We start from the raw sequence: 24580 nt of genomic DNA on the forward strand, positions 1-24580 counted from the left end.
AATATTATTTGACATATACACACACACACACACACACACACACACGTATTACGAGCTAAATTAAATATATATTTTTCAAATATTGCTAACGATATGCGGATATTTTTATATTCGGATGCGAGTACGGAAAACCGTTTATAAAGAATGGTTGCTACAAAATATTTACACAATATTGCAAAATACAATTTCTCTAATTATAATAAATTTATAGCAAATATACATTTATCGTGTCAAATATTAAATAATTAATATACGAAATAATTAATAGCCAAGATATTTTAGTCACATTTTTTAAAAATCGCGTACGGAATTTTTATTAAAATATATTGCTTCAAACTTTATAACGATATGATCCACTCTATTACGGACGAAATGAACAATTTTATTACGTCACGCACAGATCGCCTGGATAAAGTCGGATTCGCGTGCGATTTTGGCCATTCACACGCATCTGGTAGCGCACAATCCACGCTTGTCCGTCACTCACAACGGCCATAACACATGGAAGCTGCACGTGACTAACGTTCAACCGAATGACTCCGGCGCATACATGTGTCAAGTTAATACGGATCCTATGAAGAGCCAGGTCAGTAGAACCGCTCAACATTAGAGCGACAGTCGTCCTCTATCACGTCTCCTATCACGTCCCTTTTTATATAATGCAATTGCAACGCGTGCACATGATATACAGAGTGTCCTAGACCACCCGTACACCCCTTTTCTTTCAAAAACTAAGCATTTTAGAGAAAAACGTTTTGAACAAAAATTGTATGGTTTTGAGGGGAACATAAGATGGTGTCATTGGTTTGACCTTGGATGGCATCGTTAAGGTCAAGTCAAGGACACCTTTAATTTCTTAAATGAAACCCCCTATTTTTCATTACATATTCTTGTAGCTTATCTCGAGAGCTGTCCAAAACACTATAATAAAGTATTTTTTTATTAAGTACCTTTTGAGTTATTTTATATTTTAATCTGACATATTTTGATATAAAAAATAAAATATTTCGTAAAATATTCAGTTTTCGATAATCTTACCGTAATACTTTTATGTACAGAATAACGAGACAAATCAATTAATATAAAAAAATAATTGTTTTTAAGAAAATTATTTACAATGTACTTTTTGAAATAATTATTTGTTTTTTTTTGGCACTAATTGATTTGTCTCATTATAAACCATACAATTTTTCTCCAAAAGGTTTTTCTCTAAAATGCTTAGTGTTTGAAAGAAAAGGAGTGTACGGATGGTGTAGGACACCCTGTATATCTACATCCGTGCACGTGCAAAACGGCTAATATTCAATCCTAATTGGAAAAAGCAATGCCCGAAATTTACCCTTATTTTCGCTTCGCCGTTCGTTGCCTTCTTTCTTCTTTTTTGTCGTTTGCTGCTTCATGGCACTAACTCGCGAAGACATTAATTATGAAACAATTAATTACGATCTAATCAGTAGAATACGATGGCCGCGTAGCACTTCGTACGTTCACACTTTCGCAGCACTCCCGACGTTTATACCTATAACGCGAACTTATTGTATTAATTATTATTATATTGTGAGAACAATGGAGAAATTACAACCGCGCAATCTCACGATTCACTCAATGTCCGAAAACTGTGCGATTAAATTCACCGCGGCAATGGTACATCTGTTACTAACAAATAATATAATAACGCTCTCGTTTTAAGATAATTACCATTTTGAATGAATATATGAGGTAAAATTAAATATTAATTAATTTAATTTCGCGGAATATGGCATCCAAAAATATATTGTCGCTTTGTTGAATTCCGTGATAAATTTCGATCGAATAGATTACATAAAATACAAAATAATACATAAATAATATAAAAATCCCGCGAAACATTATTTCTACAAAACATTTATTATTAAATGATCAATATATCACATTTTTCTGGTATTTGAATTACTCGATTCGTATCTTATTCTCTCCGAGAAAAAAGAAACAGACATATTTATATTTTATTAAATAGGCGAGAAATCAAATCTCGCGATATATTTGACTTCGAACATATTTGGAAATATACATATATAACACGAGTAAAACATTCTTACACAAATGTAGTAATATAGATATTTCATCGAGAGAATGGTGGGATTATTTTTCACCATTTTGTGCCTATAAAATTTTCGAGATATGACTCAGCTCTGTGCGCAAATTGTCCAAAACGCATATTGGAACGGAGCATTAATCTTTATAATTTTTTTTTTATTTAAAAATTTTGGTTCTTTTTGGTCCTGCAAGATGGATACTTTTTCGTTCAGTAATGAATACGAATCTTGCGAGCAGACCGGTTACATGAACGTAGTGATACCGCCCGATATCATGGATTTGGACTCGGCGGATTCCCTGACTACCAAGGAGAACGGCGATCTGCAACTGCGATGTCGAACGACCGGCGATCCTAAACCTATAGTGTTTTGGCGGCGAGAGGATGGTCGGAACATTACCCTGAGGAACGAGCATCAAGGAGTTAGACGAAGTACGTTTTTATATAACCTTTGAACATACTGGCGTGGAGAAACTCAGCGAAGCATAAAATAAAGAGTATAAAATATTATTAGGCGTACAACTTTGCTTCCGCCGTTTTTTTCCGAAATTCGAGGATTTATTGTAAAAAATTGGTTATACATTTATGATTCAAAGTATTGTCCATCTCTGGCCACTACTTTCTCCCATCTTTCGGGCAGCGTACGAATCCCGTGTTGAAAAAACTGGTCATCTTTTGAAGCGATCCACGAATCGATCCAAATTCTTACTTCTTCATAAGACCGGAAGTGCTGGTCAACCAGGCCGTGTGCCATTGATCGAAACAAGTGATAGTCAGAGGGAGCAACGTCTGGAGAATACGGCGGATGGGATAGGACTTCCCATTTCAACGTTTCCAAGTATGTCTTGACCACTTTCGCAACATGGGGTCGAGCATTGTCATGCTGCAAAATCACTTTATCGTGTCTCTCGTTGTATTGCGGCCGTTTGTCTTTTAATGCTCGGCTCAAACGCATTAATTGCGTTCGATAACGATCGCCTGTGATTGTTTCAGTCGGTTTTAACAGCTCATAATACATCTTCGAAAACCTTCTCTCTTCCATCGCTATGCCGGTCTTCGACGTGAAAATCACCGTTCTTGAAGCGTCGAAACCACTCACGACACGTTCTTTCACTAATAGCGGCTTCGCCATAAGTATTTGAGAGCATTCGATGAGCCTCAGCCGCAGATTTCTTCATATTGAAGCAGAAAATTAAAACGTCCCGCAAATGACGAGAATTTGGCTCGTAAACTGACATTTTCAATCGAGAATAACTTTATGATGCAGACACAAATTGACTAATGTTGCTATGGGGTTATGTTGACAGATGCCCAAGTTTATTGCATGACGTCTATGATCTATTTATTTCGACCACTACTTACCGCTAAAGCCATCTATAGGAAAACGGCGGAAGTAAAGTTGTACACCTAATAAGTAAGAGAGAAGAGATTATATCAAGTATAATATATAAGAACATTTTTCTATTCCAATTAACATAAAGATTTAAAAAGATCGTGATGTATTTTACGGGATATGTGTATGTGAAATGTGAAATAATTGACGCTGAAAGGAAACACGCTTTTTTTAACGCGATTATTGTCGGGCTGAGAGATAGGATTTGCGAATGATAATAGAGTTCCAATTTGATTAAGTGTTAATTACCAGATAATGCTTATATTGTTGCATAAAAGAGAGATAACCGCCTGGTGGCGGTCTTAAAATGGTAAATTAAAATTCCATCATATATTCCACTTCGTGATGCGCCGTTTTAACGTGAAATGCGTCACTCCCTAAAAAATAAATGAAATTTCCGCCGGTATGACTGATTATGAACCTGACTCTAAAAAGGAACGCGATTGATCGTAAATGGAATCTCCGTTGAAATGATTTATTTTTAATTGATCCGTATGTGGCACGCGCATACTCGATTTTAGGATGAAATATTTCAAACGCGGGGATCATTTCTGAAAAAGTTCCCGTGTACGACGCGGGACCGATCCTGTTGGATTCGCCGCGAAAAAGCAGTCATCCGATTAGCCTTCCTGACTGTGAGTGATAGATGTTGACTTTACATATATTTCCTCTTCGTCGCCCAAGCCCGTATCGACTCCGTCTACCCGATTGCAATATTCAATGTGTACACTGCGTCGCGAGATCGTTACTGCCGCGGTATCTCCATCCTGTCAGTGGTTCCGCCGTCTTTTCCATACAGACATACTTGCACGTGATTTAAAATTGTTGCGAAAGTTTTTAATGTCTTTACACGAAAACGAGGAGATTTTAAATTATATACAGAATAAGGCATCTAAAACAGAATAAACCTGAGTAACTCGACTGCTTTTGCATCCGAGCGAAAATGCATCGGACCAATTTTGCTTGGTTTCAAGGGGGACATAATCTGATGTTAATAGCTTTTTGTAAGTAGAAGTGAGTGGAGGAGATGCCATTGTAGTGTTTTGGAAAGCTCTCGAGATAAGCTACAAGAATATGTAATAAAAAATAGAGGGTTCCATTTAAAAAACAGAAGTTGACCTTCAAATGACCTTAAAAATGACCTTTAATGTCAAATCCAAGGTCACTATTAGATAGCCCCCTTTGTTCCCTACAACTCTTATCGGAGTCGTTTTCCTTCAAATGTTGATCCTGAAAAGTTATGAGGGTGGAACTTTTAAAATGGGTCACTGTATATATGTATATATATAGTGTATATATATATATATACATACATACAGACATTTTTAAAAAATATTATTTTTCGACGTTTTGAAACATTCTAAACACATTGGTATAGAAAACTGGAAAAAGAATTATGCCACAAAAACAAAGCTTCCTCTATAAGGAAGTAAAAAATATCTGAATATTCGGCCCTCTTATCTTTTTTATAACACCGAAAATGTTAAAACAGCGCTAACATACGAGGGCGAGCAGCTTCATTTGAGGAGCATTCAACGGCACGAGATGGGATCTTATCTCTGTATCGCGTCAAACGGAGTGCCACCGTCGGTCAGCAAGAGATATTACGTCAATGTCCGTTGTAAGTGCATACGCGCCTTACGAGGCAGCAACTTTCTACCATTTGACCGAGTTGCACGACTAATTGCATCTTTCTCGTTAAAGTCAAACCGCTGATTAAAGTCACAAACCAGTTAGTGGCGGCGCCTGTCGACAGCGATGTCCTTCTTCAGTGTTACGTAGAATCCTCGCCGAAGGCTCTCAACACATGGTACAGAAATAATGGTGAGAGACACACTGGCATTTTTTTTATGCACGAGTAATTTATTTATTTGTTTCTAAAAGAGTCATAGTAAATAGCTTTCAAATGTCTGTTATTTAAATTGTGAAAAATTCAATTATGTACAGATATATATATATATATATTGTATTTATAACATCACTATTTTAAACGAGAATTGTTACATCAATTTTATTATATATATATCGCACGCCGGGATTGAAAAATCATCAATATTTACATAATACGATTTAAGAAAGAAATTATGTGGATAAAAATGTTTAGTTCCGTAATTTTTTTGCGATAATAACTACATTTTAATATAATTATTTTGTCATTAATAATTAATAATTAATAATTAATTATCAATTAATTATGTTAATTAATAATTAATTAATAATTAATAATTCATTAATAATTAATTAATAATTAATAATTATTTTGTCATTAATAATTAATAATTATTTTATCACATTACCAAAAAGATAAAAAAAGACAGTAATAGTTTATGTAAGTTCTTTAAAAATAGGTACAGATGAATGTTTTCAATAGAATTATTTTTGATAACATCTCTCTCTACTTTAGGAGTCAAATTATTGAAGGACGAGAAAAACGACATATCAGAAATAACTATCAACGATTATTCATATCTGCTAAATCTCACTGTCAAGCGATTAAATCAACATGATTTTGGCACTTATACATGCTCCGCTGAAAATACTTTTGGGAAAGCGGAAGCGTCTATAAGACTGCAAGGTAAGTAATAATTGATATCTTCTACACATAAAGATTCATCGATATATTACATAAGTTTGTTATTTTTTTAAATTTTCTCGTAATTAAATACGCTTATTTTTTTATTTAATGATTTTTATAGAATTGAACATGATATATGTGAAGAATTCACAACAAGAATCGATTTATATCCAAAATTTTTTTCTTACGTCATATTTTCAATCTTTTTATTTATAAAGACGCTTGTATAGTTCACGTCGCGTGTCCGATCTCTTATTTATCAGGTAATTATAACGGTAACTGCTCCTGTTTCTCCGAAATCGAACATTGCAGAGCTGCAGATACCCAAACTAACTATAACATCCCCGCGCAATATCGAAGTCATCGAGAAGCACGTCTGGCGGAAGCAGGCGGAGAAGAAGAAGAAGTACCAGTCTGACCTGACCCCGAAGAACATGGGCCATACCACGCCGATGTCTAGGAGAAATTCGTCAAGCTTCTCGTCGAATATCGCAAACAAGTCAAGAAATTCCGTGTTTCCGGCACCAGCACCGGCATTGGCACCAGCGCATTCGGAACCGACGCAATTGGACGCTCATAACAACGTTAGGTCGTCACGCGATTTGCGATTATGTCATATCGGCTTTGCTGTGACCGTTCTGATAATTTTAAATTGCGACTAAAATAAAAAAAAATATAAATCTATTGCGACAACGAAATCATTAATTTACAATGAAATCGGCTGTTCATCGTGATTACGATCACTGGAGGATATATAGGATAAAATTACATTGAATTGACGGTGGAATCACTTTTTGTTAAATTTACAGAACGTATCATAGGAGAGAACGTGAGAGAAACGCGATATATACATTGAGAGCATAGGTTTTATTGTAAATAATAAAACATTTTTATGACAATAAATGTAGTTACATATACAGGGTGTCTGCAATTTAAATGGCAAAACTTCAGGAGCGTGTAGGGGACCGAAAAGTTAATAAGACAAAAGTCCTTTAAAGGTTCGCTCATTTTTGCTACATTTTGGAGAAAATCGCAAAAAAAGAAACAAAACAAGTTTTCATTTTTTTACTTATTTATTTACATTTTATTTATGTTATCATCTATTTAATGCAGATATTGTTCAAAATGTTGCCCTCTTATAGCAATGCAAGCATTACATCTAGCACTGACCTCATTAATTGCAGTTAGACATTGTTCTAGTGATATTTGGTGCACTGCATCTATGATTCGGTCTCTTAATTGCTCTCTTGAATTAATTGATACTGTAAAGGATAACATCAAGTGTTTACATATGTAAGGAAGCTTGAAGCAAAAAGTTTATTCGATACCAATCAACTCAAGAGAGCAATTGACGATGAGAGATTGAATTTTTGCTAGAATAGAGCAAAAACAAGCAAACCTCTAGAAGACTTCTTGTCTTAGTTTTTCGGTCCCCTACACGCTCTTGAAGTTTTGCCATTTGAATTGGGAACATCCTGTATATACATTGCCGGCCAAAAGTTTGGATACAGCATTAAAAGGCTAGATATTATAAAAAAATTTACTTTTATAGATGTAATTCATATTTATATTAGAGGTAAATAATTATTTTAATACGAAAACTATAAAAAAATTATGTAAAACAGAAATAACTTGAATCTAATACACTTTAACAAAAAACTGTTAAATTATTTTTTCATCAAAAAAATGCACCTTTGGTTTTGATAACCATTTTTAGAAGTCGTGGTATTTTTTCTACTAATTTATCCTCGCAGAAGTAAATATTTATATCATACCACTCTTGTGAACCCAGAAATAAATATTTGCATCATATCCATTCTTGTGACATTTCTGTGAATTCTTTTATTAGAGATCGGTAAGATTTAAATATTTAATATAAGTTATGACTAAACGAATTGATTAGTAACAAAAAAGCTTTCTGGGAATTAAGAGGATCCTGTTAAATATAAATTATAGGTGTATAGGCAAGTGTATCCAAACTTTTGGCCGACAGTGTATATACATATATGTATACAAAAAGTAGATTATCACGCTGTTAAAAACACGTACTTATAACTGCCATCATTATTCAGAATGCAATTAAAAAAATATAGTATTTGCTGAAATTAAATTTTCATCGGACGCGCGCGCTTTAGGTGATATTAACAGTAATACATGTAGTTCGATTTGGACGAAAGAACACCACTTCGTATATTTTTTAATAATAGGCATTATATTGAAAAATCCGAAGAATTATTCTCTCTTTAGTTTATTCGTGTAATTATCGCGCGGTTATTCGATAAGCGTAGATATACATCGATAGAATAAATATAGAGAGGGGTCCATACTGAAAACCGACTAAGTTGGGGATTTGTTGGTCTCTAAAAACTGACTGAAATAGATTCGTTCTCTAGGAATCAGCTGTATTTATCTTGAACGAGAATTGTGGCATTCGTGTATATATGTACGACAATAAATGTTGTTTCTACTATCAATCTACTATCTGCAGAGGCTTCTTTTTTAATGTCAATAAAAATAAACCAGAAATATCTAGTTATTCAATTACAAAAGCTGATTTGCTTTATCATCGACAAGAGGAAGAAGCCATGAGGATATGATATCACCCACATATCTGTCCATGGCTCACTCTATCGAGGACGCTCAGTTAATTTAATGATTTCGTCGCGAGCTGGTTTGGCGACAAACGATGAAACGTTTGTTATTAATTTGTCTTTTCTATACGCTCTTTGAAACGAGTTTGTCGACGGAAACCTCGCCGTGCGTGAAAATTACGTACAAGCAAACAAATAATGTCGGTTTTCGATGCACTCAGTTGACGACGCTGCAAAACTATTTGGATCAAGCGATGGCCAATACGACGATCATCACCATATTCGATTCTAATATACCCAATGTACCTGGGTAAGTGAAAGAAATAAAGAATTAGAAGAAAAAGATAGATTTTTATAATATGTATTGGGTGATTGCATAAGTTCGTGCCCGATTTAAATATAAACTTCAATAGATTATATTTTAGAGATAACACTTTTATTAATCAATTATATAGTCTCCATTCTTTTCTACAATGGTTTTCCAACGATCTATAAGCTTGTCGATTCCATTTTTGAAGAAAGAACTTGGTTTTTCTTGAAAAAAGTTTGTAAGGTGGTTTTCGACAGCTTCCTCGGAATCGAGATTCTTGCCATTTAAACTATTCTGCAAAGACCGGAACAGATAAAAATCTGAAGGCGCAATATTTGGAGAATATGGCGGGTGCTGCAGAATTTCCCATTGCAACTCCTGCAGTTTTCCTGCAGCTTATTCCTTTCAGTCAGGAAATGCGGCATCCACGTATCAAGCTTGGAAATGTATCCAAGCTTTTTTAAATGACGAAAAGCGGTTGAATTATCGATGTTCAGCCTCTCAGCAATATCCTCAGTTGTAATCCTTGGGTTTCTTTCCACTAAGGCATGCACAATGTCATCATCAATGTCAGAAGGCCGTCCAGAGCGGGGTTAATCCTCCATATTGAAATCACCATTTCGAAATCTGCCAAACCACTTTTTGACTATTCGGAGAGCAGGAGCGCGGTCCAAATAAACGCTTTAAATATTTTTTTGTGCAATCCTCACGCCTTTCCGAAATTCATATAGCATTACATGCCGCAAATGTACCTTTCGTTCTCCATTTTTAATGATTTCTCTTATACACAAATGGACTTATCTGAACAATGTCTGACGCTAAATTGACATAAGACAACGTCATCTATTCGGTGTAAGCAACAATTACCACACGAAAACAATAGAACTCCGCCATGCAGCAACTTAATGCCATCTATAAAAATCGGGCACGAACTTATGCAATCATCCAAAAGGTTATAAAAATATGATAAAAAACATTTTATTTTATTATATATCTTTCACAGGATATTTTTAATTTTATATATCTTTTAATAGATATTTCTCACCACCAAAATTTATGACCGATCTTTTTTCTCTACTACAACACAACATTTCCACATTTTCATTCTAAAAAAGAAAAAAAAATCGCTTATTTTAAATATTTATTTTTTATTGAGATGTATTATTTGTATCTTTGCGCTGACACTAATTAATTTGCATCTTTGAACCAATCGCGATTTTATTTCTTCCTATCAAAGGCACAGCTTTGCGAGATTTGGAGCGAAACTTGTGACTTTAGACCTGCACGAATCGGGCATACAAACGTGCGACGCTCAAGCATTTGTGGGCCTCATAAAGTTGGAAAAATTAATGCTCTGGGGCAATAAACTGACATTCGTGCCGGGAGATTGGTTCGTGAATATGTATTCCCTGCAGATCCTGGACTTGTCGTTCAACTTTATCCAGGGAATCGATTACATGATCTTTCAGATGCTTCCCAATTTGAAGAACTTTTACTTCGACTACAACCAGCTTCGTTATATCGACTACAATATGTTCGCTTATCTGGGTAATCTAAAGAGAGTGAAATTCAGCAAGAATCCGTGGACCTGGCCGTAAGTTATTATTATTGTTGAAGCGAAATATCAATGTGTATAAAGCAATATAATTTTACATTATTAATATTACATTGTATTTTAGATAAAATTCAAACTATAAAATTTTTACTTGCGATACTCATTATTCCGCAAAATTTAATTATTTCGATAAAAAAAATCCTTCTAAACCATATTTAATAAATTAACAATGTTAATTGAAGTATATAAACGGTTTTTGTTCATGTAAATGTAACACTTATCATATTCTTTTAGATATCGCGCTCGCTTGACGTGGCAACTGGAGAACCAGAAGGTCGATGTATCGGACGTATGGGAAGATTGGAACTGGATGAACGTCGTCATCAAGGATTGCGTAGAGAGCGGCCGCGGCGAGTTGCCCAGTGACAAGGTGCTCGACTGCGTCGTCGAAAAGCTGCTTATATTCGCATATGAGACGTTCAGCGCGCAGGAAAGAAGCAGCAAGGTTGGATGTAACGAGCAGGCAAGGACATTAGTACGCTGCATGAGACCAACGTCGACCAACGCTACTGGCAATACCGATTACGAAACAGTACGAAGAATTCTTGAAGATTACTCCACGATTTTGCCGCCAATGGAAAGAACGCTGAGCCCCTTCCCGTTGAAACGGTAAATGCATCCTGTCTATATTTTCTCAGGAATTTCTCTTTTAAGATAAAAGTAAATCTTGAGAGAAATTTTTGCCAATTTATTACCACCTTCTCTATAATTGTGACAAAACTTTTAATTAATATATTTCTGATTTTCGATATACCTTATATATAAGTTAAAATAGAGGAATAAAAAAAGGAATGACTATACCGTATACGTCTATATTTAATATTTATAATATAAAACTTGAACAAGAAAAGCATTTCTTCGATCTTTAAAATTTCAATGAGAGAGAAAAGCATAAAAGAAAAGATTATATTATCTTACAAAAATATGTTTTTATTATATTAGCTATTCGTAATATAAATCACATATAAAAATTTTTCAAAACGAACACAATACATTCGCTTATAATTACAGATTCGATAATGGAACACGCTATATGTAAGTTCTAACTAAAAGGATTATATCGAACAATCGATATTTATTTAAACACATTAAAATTAATATTTGCCTCTTTTTTATATTGCCATTTCTAAAAAAAATATATAACGAAGTTCTGTGTAATAAACTTTTAACAAATTTATATTCGAAACTTTAAAATCAAGTATTATAAAATAGTATTATTTTTAATATAAAGACTCGAATAAGAATAACGAGTAAAAAAGTTACAGATTCTCTTGCACAAAATTTGTACGTTTGACTTTATTATTTTGAATCAATTTAAATCATTAATAAATATATATTTTCAAAATATATATCAATCGCATTATATAAATAAATATTTTGAACTGTCCATTAGTATAAATGGTCATACTCATGAATATTTTTGCTATTTATTATAATATAGATTATATAATTATTATATTATATATATATTTGTTAGATTAGAATTTTATCTTTCAAACTTTTATTATAATTAATACAAACTTTAATAATCTAGATTTAAATATACCTTGTGCATTTTTTTGAAAAAATATTTCAGAATCATGACTTATAATCAATTTTCGAATGGAAAAGCTCTATTACTTTATATAATTTTCGAAATACATATATATCATGTGTGAATTATTTTTGTTGTATAAATGTTGAAATTTGATTCAAACAATTTCATCGGTCTTAATGAATCAGAACTAAATATATCTTAATTCATTCTTTCTTCAAAAATATATTGTCTCTCAAAATTATAACTTAAATTTAGTTTTTAAATTGAAAATTATTTCATTAATTAATATCATTAGTAAAATAATAAAATTAAAATAAGATTATTATCTTATACTTATAACTGTATTACTTTTTATGCGGTTGCATCTGTAAATTTTGTATCCATAAACAATCAATGACTAATTAAAAGGGAAAAAGAATAAAATGAACAATAATGCAGTAGCAACGGATCATAAATCTAATTTTGAGTTATTCCTAAATGCCAACTAATCGGCATACTAACCACAGGATTAACACCCATTTCTGATTGGATGCAATGCTGTTCGAATTGTTGCAGCGCTGTAAAAATACACAAAATAGCATTAAAATGCAATATATCGTGTATTACAAAAACATTTTGCGAGGTGGAAACAAATAGCAAACGAGATTTTACGATCAACGCCACTTGTCTCTCGATTATTAAAACCCCAAATTTTATGAATGTTATGCGTGTTTTTCGTGGTTGGATCACAGTTAAATTAATTTACGTGGAAATATTTTGTCAAAATCCTTTGATTCAACGCGATAATAGAGTACAAAGTAATCAAAACTTTTAATTTAACACAAGCCAAAATATTGTACGTACCAGAATTCGGGAGCGTACTTGTAAAATACTGATATGTTTTAACGCATGCGACGCTTAGGGCTTTATGCTTCGAGGCCATTGGCTTTCCTTGAAAATCGAACAAAATTATCTGATCTTTACGAATAATTACCTAAAATATTGTGATGAAAGAAGAATAAATCATTGTACATAAATAAACAGATAAGAAGTTAAAATTTTATAATTAAGACACTTGCCGTGCCAATATATCCGGATGCATCTGGCGTTGGTACGCAATCGAAGGTGCATGTCGCATCGAATCTTTCCTTGACAAAGTTTTGCAAAACCTTCATCTGCGCCAAGTATACGCTCTCGTCCTCGGACGCTATTTCCGTTTTAATGCAGTGTTTCTTATTCCAGGCCTGTTTCGGGCGCAATGTTTCGGTCGTTTGAAGGTTGGATATGGATTGCGAATTAGTTATCGCTTCGCGAATGTGTTGTTGCCTATCGAAATTCTTCGCTCCGATCGGCTTCGCCCAAGAAATCTCCCAGCCCTGCTTTTCGACGACACTATCCGGTTCTGAAATAGAGATACATAATCCAAATTCGTTAAGATTGAAATAAAATAAAATTCTCGAAGCAATGTTCATTCGACCGAAAGTGAAATTATATCTAATATTAATTTGATGATACATACTTTAATCTCTAGACGCATACATACAACTAACTAATTTCTGGTACAGTTAACTAATTATCTGCCGTTTGCTATCTCTTTGCTTTGGAATCTATTGAAATGCTCGCTGAAATCTTATATAGTTACTTTACATTCTCCTTACTTTTATATTTGATTTTATCTTGGCTTTCTGGTTATATACATACATCATTCGCATACTCACTCTGCATTATGTCCATTACGATCTGCGCAGCTTGACGATTCTCGTAATGAATGAAAGCGAAGTGATTGATCTTCTTCAGTTTCAATATTGGCACATTCGTGTGCCTGTGAAAAATTCCTCTCACATTTTGCTGCGATATATCGAGCGTGAGGTTTCTTACGAACAGAGTCGTTACCTATTTATCATCGCGTATGATATTGAATTAGTGCGACATGTCCTGTCTATGTCATTATACACAGTGATATGATATGATTTTGCTGCGACGAGATATCCTTTACATGAATGTGCTCTTTATAGAATTTGTTTATTTTATTATAGCATTTTTCCTCACAGTACATATTTTTTCGGATTAAAGAGAAACAGAGAATTTTTTTTATAATTATGCAAATGAAGATATTTAATTAACAATTTGCTAGTTTAATCAACGCAAGAAGCACGACTAATATACGAATATTTAATAAGTGCATTATATAATATTATGTATTAAAGACATGAGAGAAAAAAGATATCTATACTAGCAATAAGCAAATGTGCTCAATTTTAAATTATTGGAGCACTTCAATAAAAAAATTATTATCAAACCGTCAAATATAAAGTGCAGAAGCCGTTTTATTTTTCGATTCTTTCTGATTCACACAATGTATATTTTTATAATTATAAAATAACGTGTTTCAATTTTTGTTAAATTTCCATTTCAATAGATATATAAATATCCGATAAAACATATTATATATTTTTATTTCCTTTTATTTTTATTGATTATTACTCAATTATCACGTGCTCGTATAATTAATAAGATACAAGTTGCAAATAATGGGAGAAAAATTTGCAGAATCAATTATCATTATAACAAAGATAGAAGACAAATAGAAAAATGATTTTTCCGAAGCGAGGAAATAAAATAGCAATTGCAAATATAAATTCCTTCAAGGAGGAAAATTCGAAATTCACCCTTTCCATGATGTCCTCGTCGATCGGCTCACCCGGCTCTGGATCCGCCCAGTCCACGGCGATCTCGTGATCCCATAGCGTCACTTTACCGGGTATTAGCTTGCGGCGTGCCATCGCAGCCGCTCGATGATCTTTGAACTCGACGAAGATGAAGCCGCGATTGAGGCTGCGATCGTGGGCGCTCGGGTACAAGTAGATATCCGTGATGTCGTCCAGCATCTTGGTCAGCTCCGCCATGAACTCCGGCTTGGTCTTGTTTTTCGGCACACCGCCGAAGAAAAGCCGGCAGTTGTCCATGGACTTGACTACGCCGATACGGTGACCGGGACGGATCTCGTAGCCGTCGAGGCGCGTGCACGCCTCGCGGGCGATTCGCGGAGTCTCGTACATGGCGAACGCGTAACCGCGTGTCGACCCGGAGAAATCCAGCATCAGTCGCAGTTCCAGGAGACGGCCTATCTGTTCCAATACCGGCATCAGCTCGTCCTCGTAGCAGTCGCGCGGCAATCGTCCTAGGAACACCTCGGCACCCTTGCCGCGCTGTCGTTCACCACCCGCCACTTCCGGAGCCATCAGACGTCGCTGCCCGTTCACCTATATACATATACGAGCATAATTAATATTTTTTCTCTTTCATGCAACCGGAGAAGGAGGGGAAAAAGATTGAAACATTTGAAAATTTTAAAAGAGAAATGAAATGTTATAAATATTATAATTGATATATAAATGCGATATTTATATATATATATATATATATATATATATATATATATATATATATATAAATATATTCCTTAATTTGCTTTTAATTAACTCTTTATTGCAGAGATACGGATAAAATTAATTATATTTGATATATAAATTAATGTGTGCGGAAACAATTATATTATAATATCCCGATGTATCGTGTGTTAAAATGAATTACAGAGGAGGAGATATACACATGTGTGCTATTTTCGCAAGTCTTTTTTCTCCATGTTTGTTTTTTTATATACAAAATCATTGATATTTATAACTATTTTTTATCGTTTTAGCGAAAAATAAATATAATTCATTTCGAAAAGAATCTCCCTCGCGAAGAAAAACCCGCGAACAGATAAACGAAGAAAGATCATTGTTGAAGACATGGATAAAAGGATGTGTCTTTGGAAATAGGCGGGTTTGTGTGTGTGTGCCTCTAATCACTCTACCTGCACAAGCTCGTAGTCCGTGCGTTGCAGCAGCTCCAGGAGTCGCACAGTGCGTTGGCATTCGCCGGAGAGATCCTTGGCGTCGTCGATCATCATCAACATATACAATTGCGCAAACGACGCGTGGTGGACTGGCCTCCGGGATGATTCGTCGATAGAAGGGGACGACGAATAAGACGAAGAGGGGATGCGAGTGGAAGCAAAGGATTGGATAAGATTTTTGAGGCTCGGATCTTTTCCAGGAAAAGATGCGATACGCACACAAGCGAGCTTCCGTGTACGGTTTCGCTACATTTCTGGGAATTAATGTTCGAGACGCAATATCTCGTTCAAAATTTCTTCGAAACTTAAATTGCTCAAGATTTCGAATTCTCGTTTCATCGAATGTGTTCTAGCTGCATTTTATGTGCCTATTTCGACGAGGCATATTGATATGATCATTATTAAATGAGCGCGGATGCAATTGCAAAAAACTACTTCATATTTTTTTTCTCAACACTGGGTTAACATATCCAAATGTTTTTTTTTTTTTTTACTTTCTTATATATTTGGCTACATTTTGAGCAATGCATTTTGTTGTTAGGTTTTTTCTGAATTTCAATTGTGGCTTGAATAAAGTCGACGCTTTTGGTAACTTTAATTATTATTCATAATCTTTGATAATGAAACTACAATTTTATGAAATTGTGTGATTAAATAATTTATTTATTCCTGAACAGATTTAAAAAATAATAACAAAAATAATAATCGGACTAGCGTTTTTCAAAAAAAGATAAAAGATAAAACACGGTTTTATAGGAAAGTGTTTCAAAGATTTTGACACTATTCTTACGTTCATTTTTTTTTTTTTTTTTTTTTTTTTTTATACTTAGGCATTCAAACATTATTTTATATAATTTATATATAAGGTGTCCTAGACTACCCGTACACCCTTTTTCTTTCAAAAACTGAGCATTTTAGAGAAAAACGTTTTCAACAAAAATTGTATGGTTTTGAGGGGAACATAAGATGGTGTCATTGGTTTGACCTTGGATGGCATCGTTAAGGTCAAGTCAAGGACACCTTTAATTTCTGAAATGGAACTCTCTATTTTTTATTGCATATTCTTATAGTTTATGTCGAGAGCTTTCCAAAATACTATAATAAAGTATTTTTTCATTAAGTACTTTTTGAGTTATTTTATATTTTAATCTGACATATTTTGATATAAAAAATAAAATATTTCGTAAAATATTCAGTTTTCGATAATCTTACCGTAATACTTTTATGTACAGAATAACGAGACAAATCAATTAGTATAAAAAAATAATTGTTTTAAAAAAAATTATTTACAATGTATTTTTTAAAATAATTATTTGTTTTTTTTGGCACTAATTGATTTGTCTCATTATTTTGTACATAAAAGTATTACGGTAAGATTATTGAAAACTGAATATTTTACGAAATATTTTATTTTTTATATCAAAATATGTCAGATTAAAATATAAAATAACTCGAAAAGTACTTAATGAAAAAATACTTTATTATAGTGTTTTGGAAAGCTTTCGAGATAAGCTACAAGAATATATAAAGAAAAATAGCGGGTTCCATTTAAAAAATTAAAGGTATCCTTGACTTGACCTTAGATGGCGTATCTAAGGTCAAACCAATGACACCATCTTATATTCCTCTCAAAACTATACAATTTTTGTTCAAAACGTTTTTCTCTAAAATGCTTAGTTTTTGAAAGAAAAGGGGTGTACAGATAGTCTAGGACACCCTGTATAATAAAAATATTTAATTAAAATTATCTAATTTTTTTAAGAAAAAAATTTTGATGTTCAAGTCATTTTCAAGTGCACTGCTTCTTTAATATTTATAGTAGATAAAAAATTGATATGTTTAAAAAATAGATACGTTAAATAATTTTTTTATACTTTTGATATTGCTTTAGTTTTTTCATTTTTACGTTTAACTATATGTATGCATATAAAAATATTGCAGATATAATTTATACTCTTATACATATATATATGTTTTAACGTTATATCGAAATTTATAAGAAATATATCATTCCAATTAACTTCTGATAATTTTTCAAAATTAGATCGCGAAAAGCAAGCGAGTTTACTACTGCTAGTAGTTAATATTAACACCGATTATTTTTTTATGCAGAATAATATATTGATAGAATACAGAATTGTTGAAAAAATTAACGTGCAAAATCTTATAATCTTATCTTGCTTCTATATATACATTTAAATAAAAAGTGAAGAGAAAGGAAAGATATAGAACATATATAGTGAGTGTTTCCTAGTGAGAAAAAACACAGCAACCACAATTACTGAGAATAACATATTTTCTTGCCTGATTAAATACTACATTAGATAAATCGTAGAACACGATGGTATTTTGTCATAATAATGCATTTAAAGAAATGTAAGCTTTTTTGAATACTCACAATTTACATTGGTTGAAATAACTTACTAAAATTTATTATATACATATTGATAAAGGGACATAGAAAGAGAATTATCCCGTCAAATATTATATTATGATGCATTTGAAGGTATCAGGAAAAATAAATCATAAAATTTTTTTATATTAAAGATATATAAATATATGTATATTACTAATTTAACAGATTATAAATTGTATACAATATATACACGATATAACATTCACAGAATGCATTTATTTATATATTTATATATATTCAGGAAAAAAAAACAGTAATATCAGCAATACAGGATCCAAAGATAAGTCATAAAAACAATTCTTCCTTTTTTATAATCATAAAGTATCCATGTCATAATCTATACATTTCAAATCATCAATTGTATTGTAGAGAGATTTTTGCGATATGAAAGCTCCATCATTGAAGTATGAGCTAATTTGTTTATAATCCTTGATCAATTTGTCCATTTTGTTCTTGATATTCGGGCGCGCCATTTTGATTTCGTCAACGTCATTTTCAATGATTTGAATCAGCCTGTCGTTATTATCTACATGTATCAAACATTGCTCTGTGAGCTGTAATTCCTCCTTCAATGCTGCATTCAATACAGTTGCCTAGGAAAAGAAAAAATTCGGTTTACATAATACATATAAATATTTCGACATCTACATATATTTGTTACATAAACAACAGTAACAGTTACGCTATTTTCAGGTAAGCATATAATCATGAGATACATACTCGTTTTGCTCTTTGTTGGAATTCCTCTAGTTTCTTACGCATATTTACAAATTCTGCTTTTGTATACTGTATACTTTGAAGTTTATCCTCATCCGCCAAAACATTATCGGGTACAGCAATGAATTTGTTCACAATATTCTGTGCAGAGTGAAATAAAAGTTACATTCGTGTATAACATACTTTGCTTCTAAATTTTTTAATAAATATAATTACATGTAGATATAAAATGTAACATGCATAACTATAATAGATAATTAACTAGATATAGAAGTTTGTTTTAAAAAATAAACTCTCAACCTTTATATTCATCAAATGAGGTAAGGAAGCTGTACAATACGCTTTTATAAGTTGCTCTTTGTTCATTTTTAGGGTGGCTAAATTTTCAGAATATGTTTTATGATCTTCCAAAGCTTCGCATAATCTTCTGCTTTTAGACTGTATATTTTTCATTACGATACTCTTGACTACAACAAACCAAAGAGAAAGTTAGATTATTACAAGCAGCCAAGCATGATTTACACAAATAAAATACACCTAGCTATGAAAACAATGGGTAATATGTATATATGCGTACGACTATTCAGTGTAATAATCTAATTCGCAAAAAACAACAAAATATATTAAAAGATATATCGAAAGCCAAATTTTACTGCGAGTTACAATTTCAATCGCATTCTTTTCAAATAAGATTAAGCCTTTGTAGAAACTTAAACAATAGTTGTCATATTTTTTTCATTCTTTTTCTTTCAGTAAATTTCTCCTGTAAAAAAAGCAAGCAGTTACATGGCATTTTACAATTATATAACGAACTATATAATACACAGAATTATTAACAGCCAGAACAAAAAAGGCCAAAGAAATCCTATAAACGTGAAACGGAGATTAAAATGAAGAGAAAAAAAAAAAGGGTTCAACGAGATAAAGGATGCTTTCATGAAGAAAGGGGGACAACGCTTCTCGACCGGCGCGGCACGCTTGGCGTTCGGCGGCGTCTCTCGTCGCCGCCAACGGAGGATCGCGCATACCCCTTTGTCATAATTCGACGAAAGTGTCCCGATCGCTGGACGAGTGTGACTCTAGTCATGATCGAATGCCACATGAAACTAGAGCACACCCGTCCAGCGATAGCGAGAAACTAGCAGGAGATCGACGCGGACCAGCGCTCGTCCGCGACGATGGGGCCCCTTGTCCCTACGCCCCCCCCCCCCCCGCCCGCCCGTCTCGTATGATGAACGCGCTCTGAAACAATAGCGTCGTCTCGAAGTTAGAAGGAAGAACGGGGGCGACTTACAAGTCGCGTACACGGCTCGGGAATGGAAGCCGAACAGCTGCATCTCGTATTCCTCGCGTTTGCGTTTCCGCGACTCGGAGACGGCGTTCTTCATGACGGGACGAGGCTCGGACGAGACGCGCGAGGTATCCTCCGCTCCCGCGGATCGATCATCCGACTCTTGTCCGGGAACAGTTGGCTCGCTCATCCCGCACGGGAACACCTTGGCGTCCGTTGACAAATGAACATGGCGTCCTTCTGCTTGCGTACGATAGCGTCCTTTGTCCCGTTGTCGCGTTCGCCGATGCATCACAATATACGAAACCGGCCAATCGCGCGCCGAGGAGCCTACACTAGCGACGCCTGGTGGTTCCGTTTTCCGGAAGTCGAGTGTTTATTACTAGGAACAAGCTCGGTCGATGAAAGAGCGAGTTGCATATGTTTACACATGGTAAAGACGTTTTTAACGGAACAAGAGGATACAGAAGATATGATTAATTAAAATTATAATTAATTACTACATTCAAATTAATTACAATTAACTCAAATTAATTATAATTAATTAAAAAATAATTGTAATTAATTAAAATTAATTATAAGACATAATACAATTGTTTGACCCATTGGTTGTCGCACTACGATTTTTGATTCGTATTGACTTTTTTTCCCTTTAAATTTTAAATATATAATTAACTTAATATATAATTTAAAAAATAATAATATAATATAATTATATTTTAATAATATAATTAAAAATATATAACTATATTTTATACACAAAATGTAAATTTACCCATACAGCACCGAAAGATTGCAAAAACGTTGCATAGATCTTACATTGAAACATTGTAATATTGCATAGAAGTTGCGAAATGTTTCTGCAATGTTACTGCAAGCCTGCTGCAACGTTGAAATGTCCACCGTCAGAAATATTTCAATGTAAGACTACAGTAATGTTACGGTGCAAAATGTATTTGTAATATTTAAATACATTGCTACAAATATGCAAAACGCTTCAAATTTAATACATAAACTTTGAGAACATATAAAACCATCCAAGAGAGATAAGAAAAAAAATTGTGAATTTACGCAATTATAACGAGTTTTTTCTCGTCTCTCTTGGATATCTTTATATATTCTCCAAGTTTATCTATTAAATTTGAAGCATTTTGCATATTAAAAAATTATTATCAAATTTTTGCTTTTATATAAAAATGGGAACTATTAAACAATTTTCTGTTATCTAATTAACATCGCTATTTTATAAATTATTTACAAGTTTAAGAAATTGATAATGATTAAATAATTTAATTCATAAAAATTTAAATTTTATTTATATAAATATTAAACTCCATATCTTAAGTAGACAATAAACGGATAATTTTAACTTTTTTCGGATAATTATTTGTCCGATTTCTGAACATTCAATTCAATATCTGAATTTCCTGTGTTGGGATTGTATCAGACAAATTAATCTGATAAAAATAGTTATTATACCTTTAATATTACTAACCGCTTTTTGCAAGCTTTATATAACCATCGTGATTAAAACTTAAATACGGGATGGATAACGCAACGCGCGCCGCGTAGTGGTAAACGAACAAAGTAGCGATGATCAAAAACTGTCTTTTGTAATATTTTTGAAATGTTGCTATAACATTCTCATAAAATATTACAATTCCATATTCCAATAATGTCTCAACAATATTTCATTGCAACTTGCAAGATTGTAACATTGCTGCAATGTAATTGCAATGTTCTGTGCTGTATGGGTAATGAATAATATAAAGTTTTCGTTTTTAATAGAAATTATGTACATTAAGAATATAGAATATATTTTGCAATATGGTTTTAATTAAGTGTGATTATATCGCTAGATTGATGCCCTATCTTCCTGCGAACTTTAAACTTTAAACAAACCTATTCTTCGAGAGCAGCACTTTTATTGTCACTGTCTAACAATAAGAAGAAGATGTGTGAGAATATGGCAGATATATATTTTTAACAATCTCTTACGTTTCGTCACGCGTTGCAAATTAATTATATATTTGTAACACATGTTGAAATTGGCTTACTATAATACAATAAATCCAATAAATATTACAATAAATCCAATAAATATTAACAATAATAGGGTATAAAAACATTTACGATTTTTCTCTGGATATTATATATATATTTGTAATATCTGTAAATTCGTTAGTACTTGTGATTTGCATTAATATTTAGATATTAAGACAATTGGAGAACACAATGATAACTGTGTTAAAAGAGAGCCTTATTTGTTATCGCACAAACCGGAAGTTTAAGCGCCGTTCACCTGGGGCGGACGCAGATTTCAAATATTTTCCATTTGATCAGGGTCGAGTTAATATGAAAATATTTCTTGCATTAAAACTTCATGCATATAATATTTTGACACATAAATATTTCATATATACAGGGTGGCCCCGAACGTTCCAGCCAGACTTTGAGATCTTATAGGAAATTTAATTCTGAACAAAAAATTTCCTATAAACATGGATCGAAAAATGCTTTCTTAAAAAGTTATCGCTCAAAAATCTCCGATACAAAGGAAGAGCAAAAGGTGAAAAAAAAAATGAAATAAAGAGAAAATGAAACTTAACAAATTTCTTAAAAAAACGATAAAAATAAAAAATAAAAATTTTTTTCTTTTATGAAAATAAAATAAATTTTTTTAAACTAAAATAGCAATAGTAGAAAATTGATAAAGACGTGAAAAAACTAACTGTTCTCCAAATGTCCCTAGCTCCAATACACTTTCGGAATTGAGTAATTTTGATCTCATTTGAAAAATAATTTAATTTTCTACAACTTTTGTTTCGGTACTTTTTGTTAAAAGACGCACATTTTCCATGATATTTGGAAAATAATCACGATTTCAGAGGTTTTTAAGCGATAACTTCTTAAGAAAGCATTTTTCGACCCATGTTTATAGGAAATTTTTTGTCCAGAATTAAATTTCCTATAAGATGTCAAAGTCTGGCTGTAACGTTCGGAGCCACCCTGTATATCTATACAAAATTGAGAATAATTGAAATAGTAAACAAATAGATCGTTTAAGATTATAGTTCCCGTTTAAATTCTAAATTCAATTATATTCTGATATTCAACTTTAAATTGTATTTGAAATTACGTATAATCATAATTTAATTTCTTATAATTATTAATTTTATTCATTAGATGAAAATTACGACGTAAGCTACATAAGTAAATATCATTAAGAATATATAAGATAAATTGATTTATATTTGAATGGATTGCGCATCGAGAATTATGTATGAAATGAATTGAAGATTATCGATGCAAATATTAATTTTACTTACACAATATTACATATATCTTCATGAAAGGATGATGGATTAATTATAATTGCTTATTTGCGGTCGAGTGAATCACACTTGACTTCGTTTACATATATTTGCGGTCAATATCAATTGAAATTATCTAACGTATTTTTTCCGCATAGAGAGCACGACAATATATCTATTTTTGATAAAAGTGATTATTCACGATAAAAAAAAAAATTCTTTGTCTGTGTGTGTTTCATGATTTCTGAAAATCGAATTTCCTCGAGTAAATTTCCACGAAAAAAAGTTAAATCTCGACCGGATTCGGCATTTCTTGTGAAAAAAGTAGCCGATCAGTATTTTTTCGTGTGAAATTTTAATAAGTCATATCGTCACACAAACACCATCGTTCAAGTAAAATATGCATCTTTTGTCACATGCATGACATCATTATTTTTTGCGCTATTAGTCACGCTGTTGATAAGTCATGTTATGTATATTGTGACAATACCATAACGACATTATACATACAACATCAATTTAATCTGCACCAAAAGAAGAAACTTGTCGCTGTGACTCGTAATATCTCATGTATATTTGATATAATGGCTCATTTATATTCAATATTAAATAGCTAATAACAATATAATAGTCTATTTTATACGATTCTTATGATTTATTCTGTTATTGCATAGTTATTAACATTAAAATATCACGAATATAAATAAATTAAATGCTTATAGAAAGAATTATATGTATATGAAAAAAGTTTTAATTTTAATATTTTCTAGATAAATGTGTGTGTGTGTGAGATAAGAATAAAAAAATTTGAGAATAATGAAAGATCTGCTTTTTAAGCAAAAAAATTAATTCAAAAATTTATTTCTG

The 24580-nt window shown here is 32.6% G+C and overlaps 4 protein-coding genes across 4 annotated transcripts in view; 2 read left to right on the top strand and 2 right to left on the bottom strand.

Moving 5' to 3' along the window:
• LOC138944753 (lachesin) overlaps positions 1-7060 on the top strand; it is a 47748-nt gene extending 40688 nt beyond the window's left edge. Inside the window, exons 4-9 of the mRNA XM_070315709.1 lie at positions 401-586; positions 2314-2506; positions 4960-5088; positions 5172-5291; positions 5872-6042; positions 6355-7060. Coding sequence (XP_070171810.1) covers positions 401-586; positions 2314-2506; positions 4960-5088; positions 5172-5291; positions 5872-6042; positions 6355-6704 — 1149 coding nt within the window. The 3' untranslated portion in view covers positions 6705-7060. The remainder of the gene's footprint in view (positions 1-400; positions 587-2313; positions 2507-4959; positions 5089-5171; positions 5292-5871; positions 6043-6354) is intronic.
• A 1622-nt stretch (positions 7061-8682) lies between these two features.
• LOC138944754 (reticulon-4 receptor-like 2) lies at positions 8683-11909 on the top strand. The gene is made up of 4 exons (XM_070315711.1): positions 8683-8943; positions 10181-10537; positions 10793-11167; positions 11570-11909. Exons 1-4 carry the CDS (start codon positions 8729-8731, stop codon positions 11595-11597), a joined length of 975 nt encoding a protein of 324 aa, XP_070171812.1. The 5' UTR covers positions 8683-8728; the 3' UTR covers positions 11598-11909.
• Positions 11910-12474: 565 nt separating this feature from the next.
• LOC138944752 (probable RNA-binding protein 46) lies at positions 12475-16029 on the bottom strand. The gene is made up of 6 exons (XM_070315708.1): positions 15934-16029; positions 14744-15337; positions 13793-13967; positions 13154-13476; positions 12939-13068; positions 12475-12652 (listed from the first exon to the last, which is right to left on the bottom strand). Exons 1-6 carry the CDS (start codon positions 16027-16029, stop codon positions 12552-12554), a joined length of 1419 nt encoding a protein of 472 aa, XP_070171809.1. The 3' UTR covers positions 12475-12551.
• Positions 16030-18620: 2591 nt separating this feature from the next.
• LOC138944755 (uncharacterized) lies at positions 18621-20698 on the bottom strand. The gene is made up of 4 exons (XM_070315712.1): positions 20403-20698; positions 19409-19575; positions 19112-19249; positions 18621-18984 (listed from the first exon to the last, which is right to left on the bottom strand). Exons 1-4 carry the CDS (start codon positions 20689-20691, stop codon positions 18706-18708), a joined length of 873 nt encoding a protein of 290 aa, XP_070171813.1. The 5' UTR covers positions 20692-20698; the 3' UTR covers positions 18621-18705.
• Between the last annotated feature and the right edge of the window lie 3882 nt (positions 20699-24580).

Source organism: Polyergus mexicanus, unplaced genomic scaffold (assembly GCF_030449975.1).
Source record: "Polyergus mexicanus isolate NDT 795.1 unplaced genomic scaffold, iyPolMexi1.0 SCAF_2, whole genome shotgun sequence".
NCBI lineage: Eukaryota > Metazoa > Arthropoda > Insecta > Hymenoptera > Formicidae > Polyergus > Polyergus mexicanus.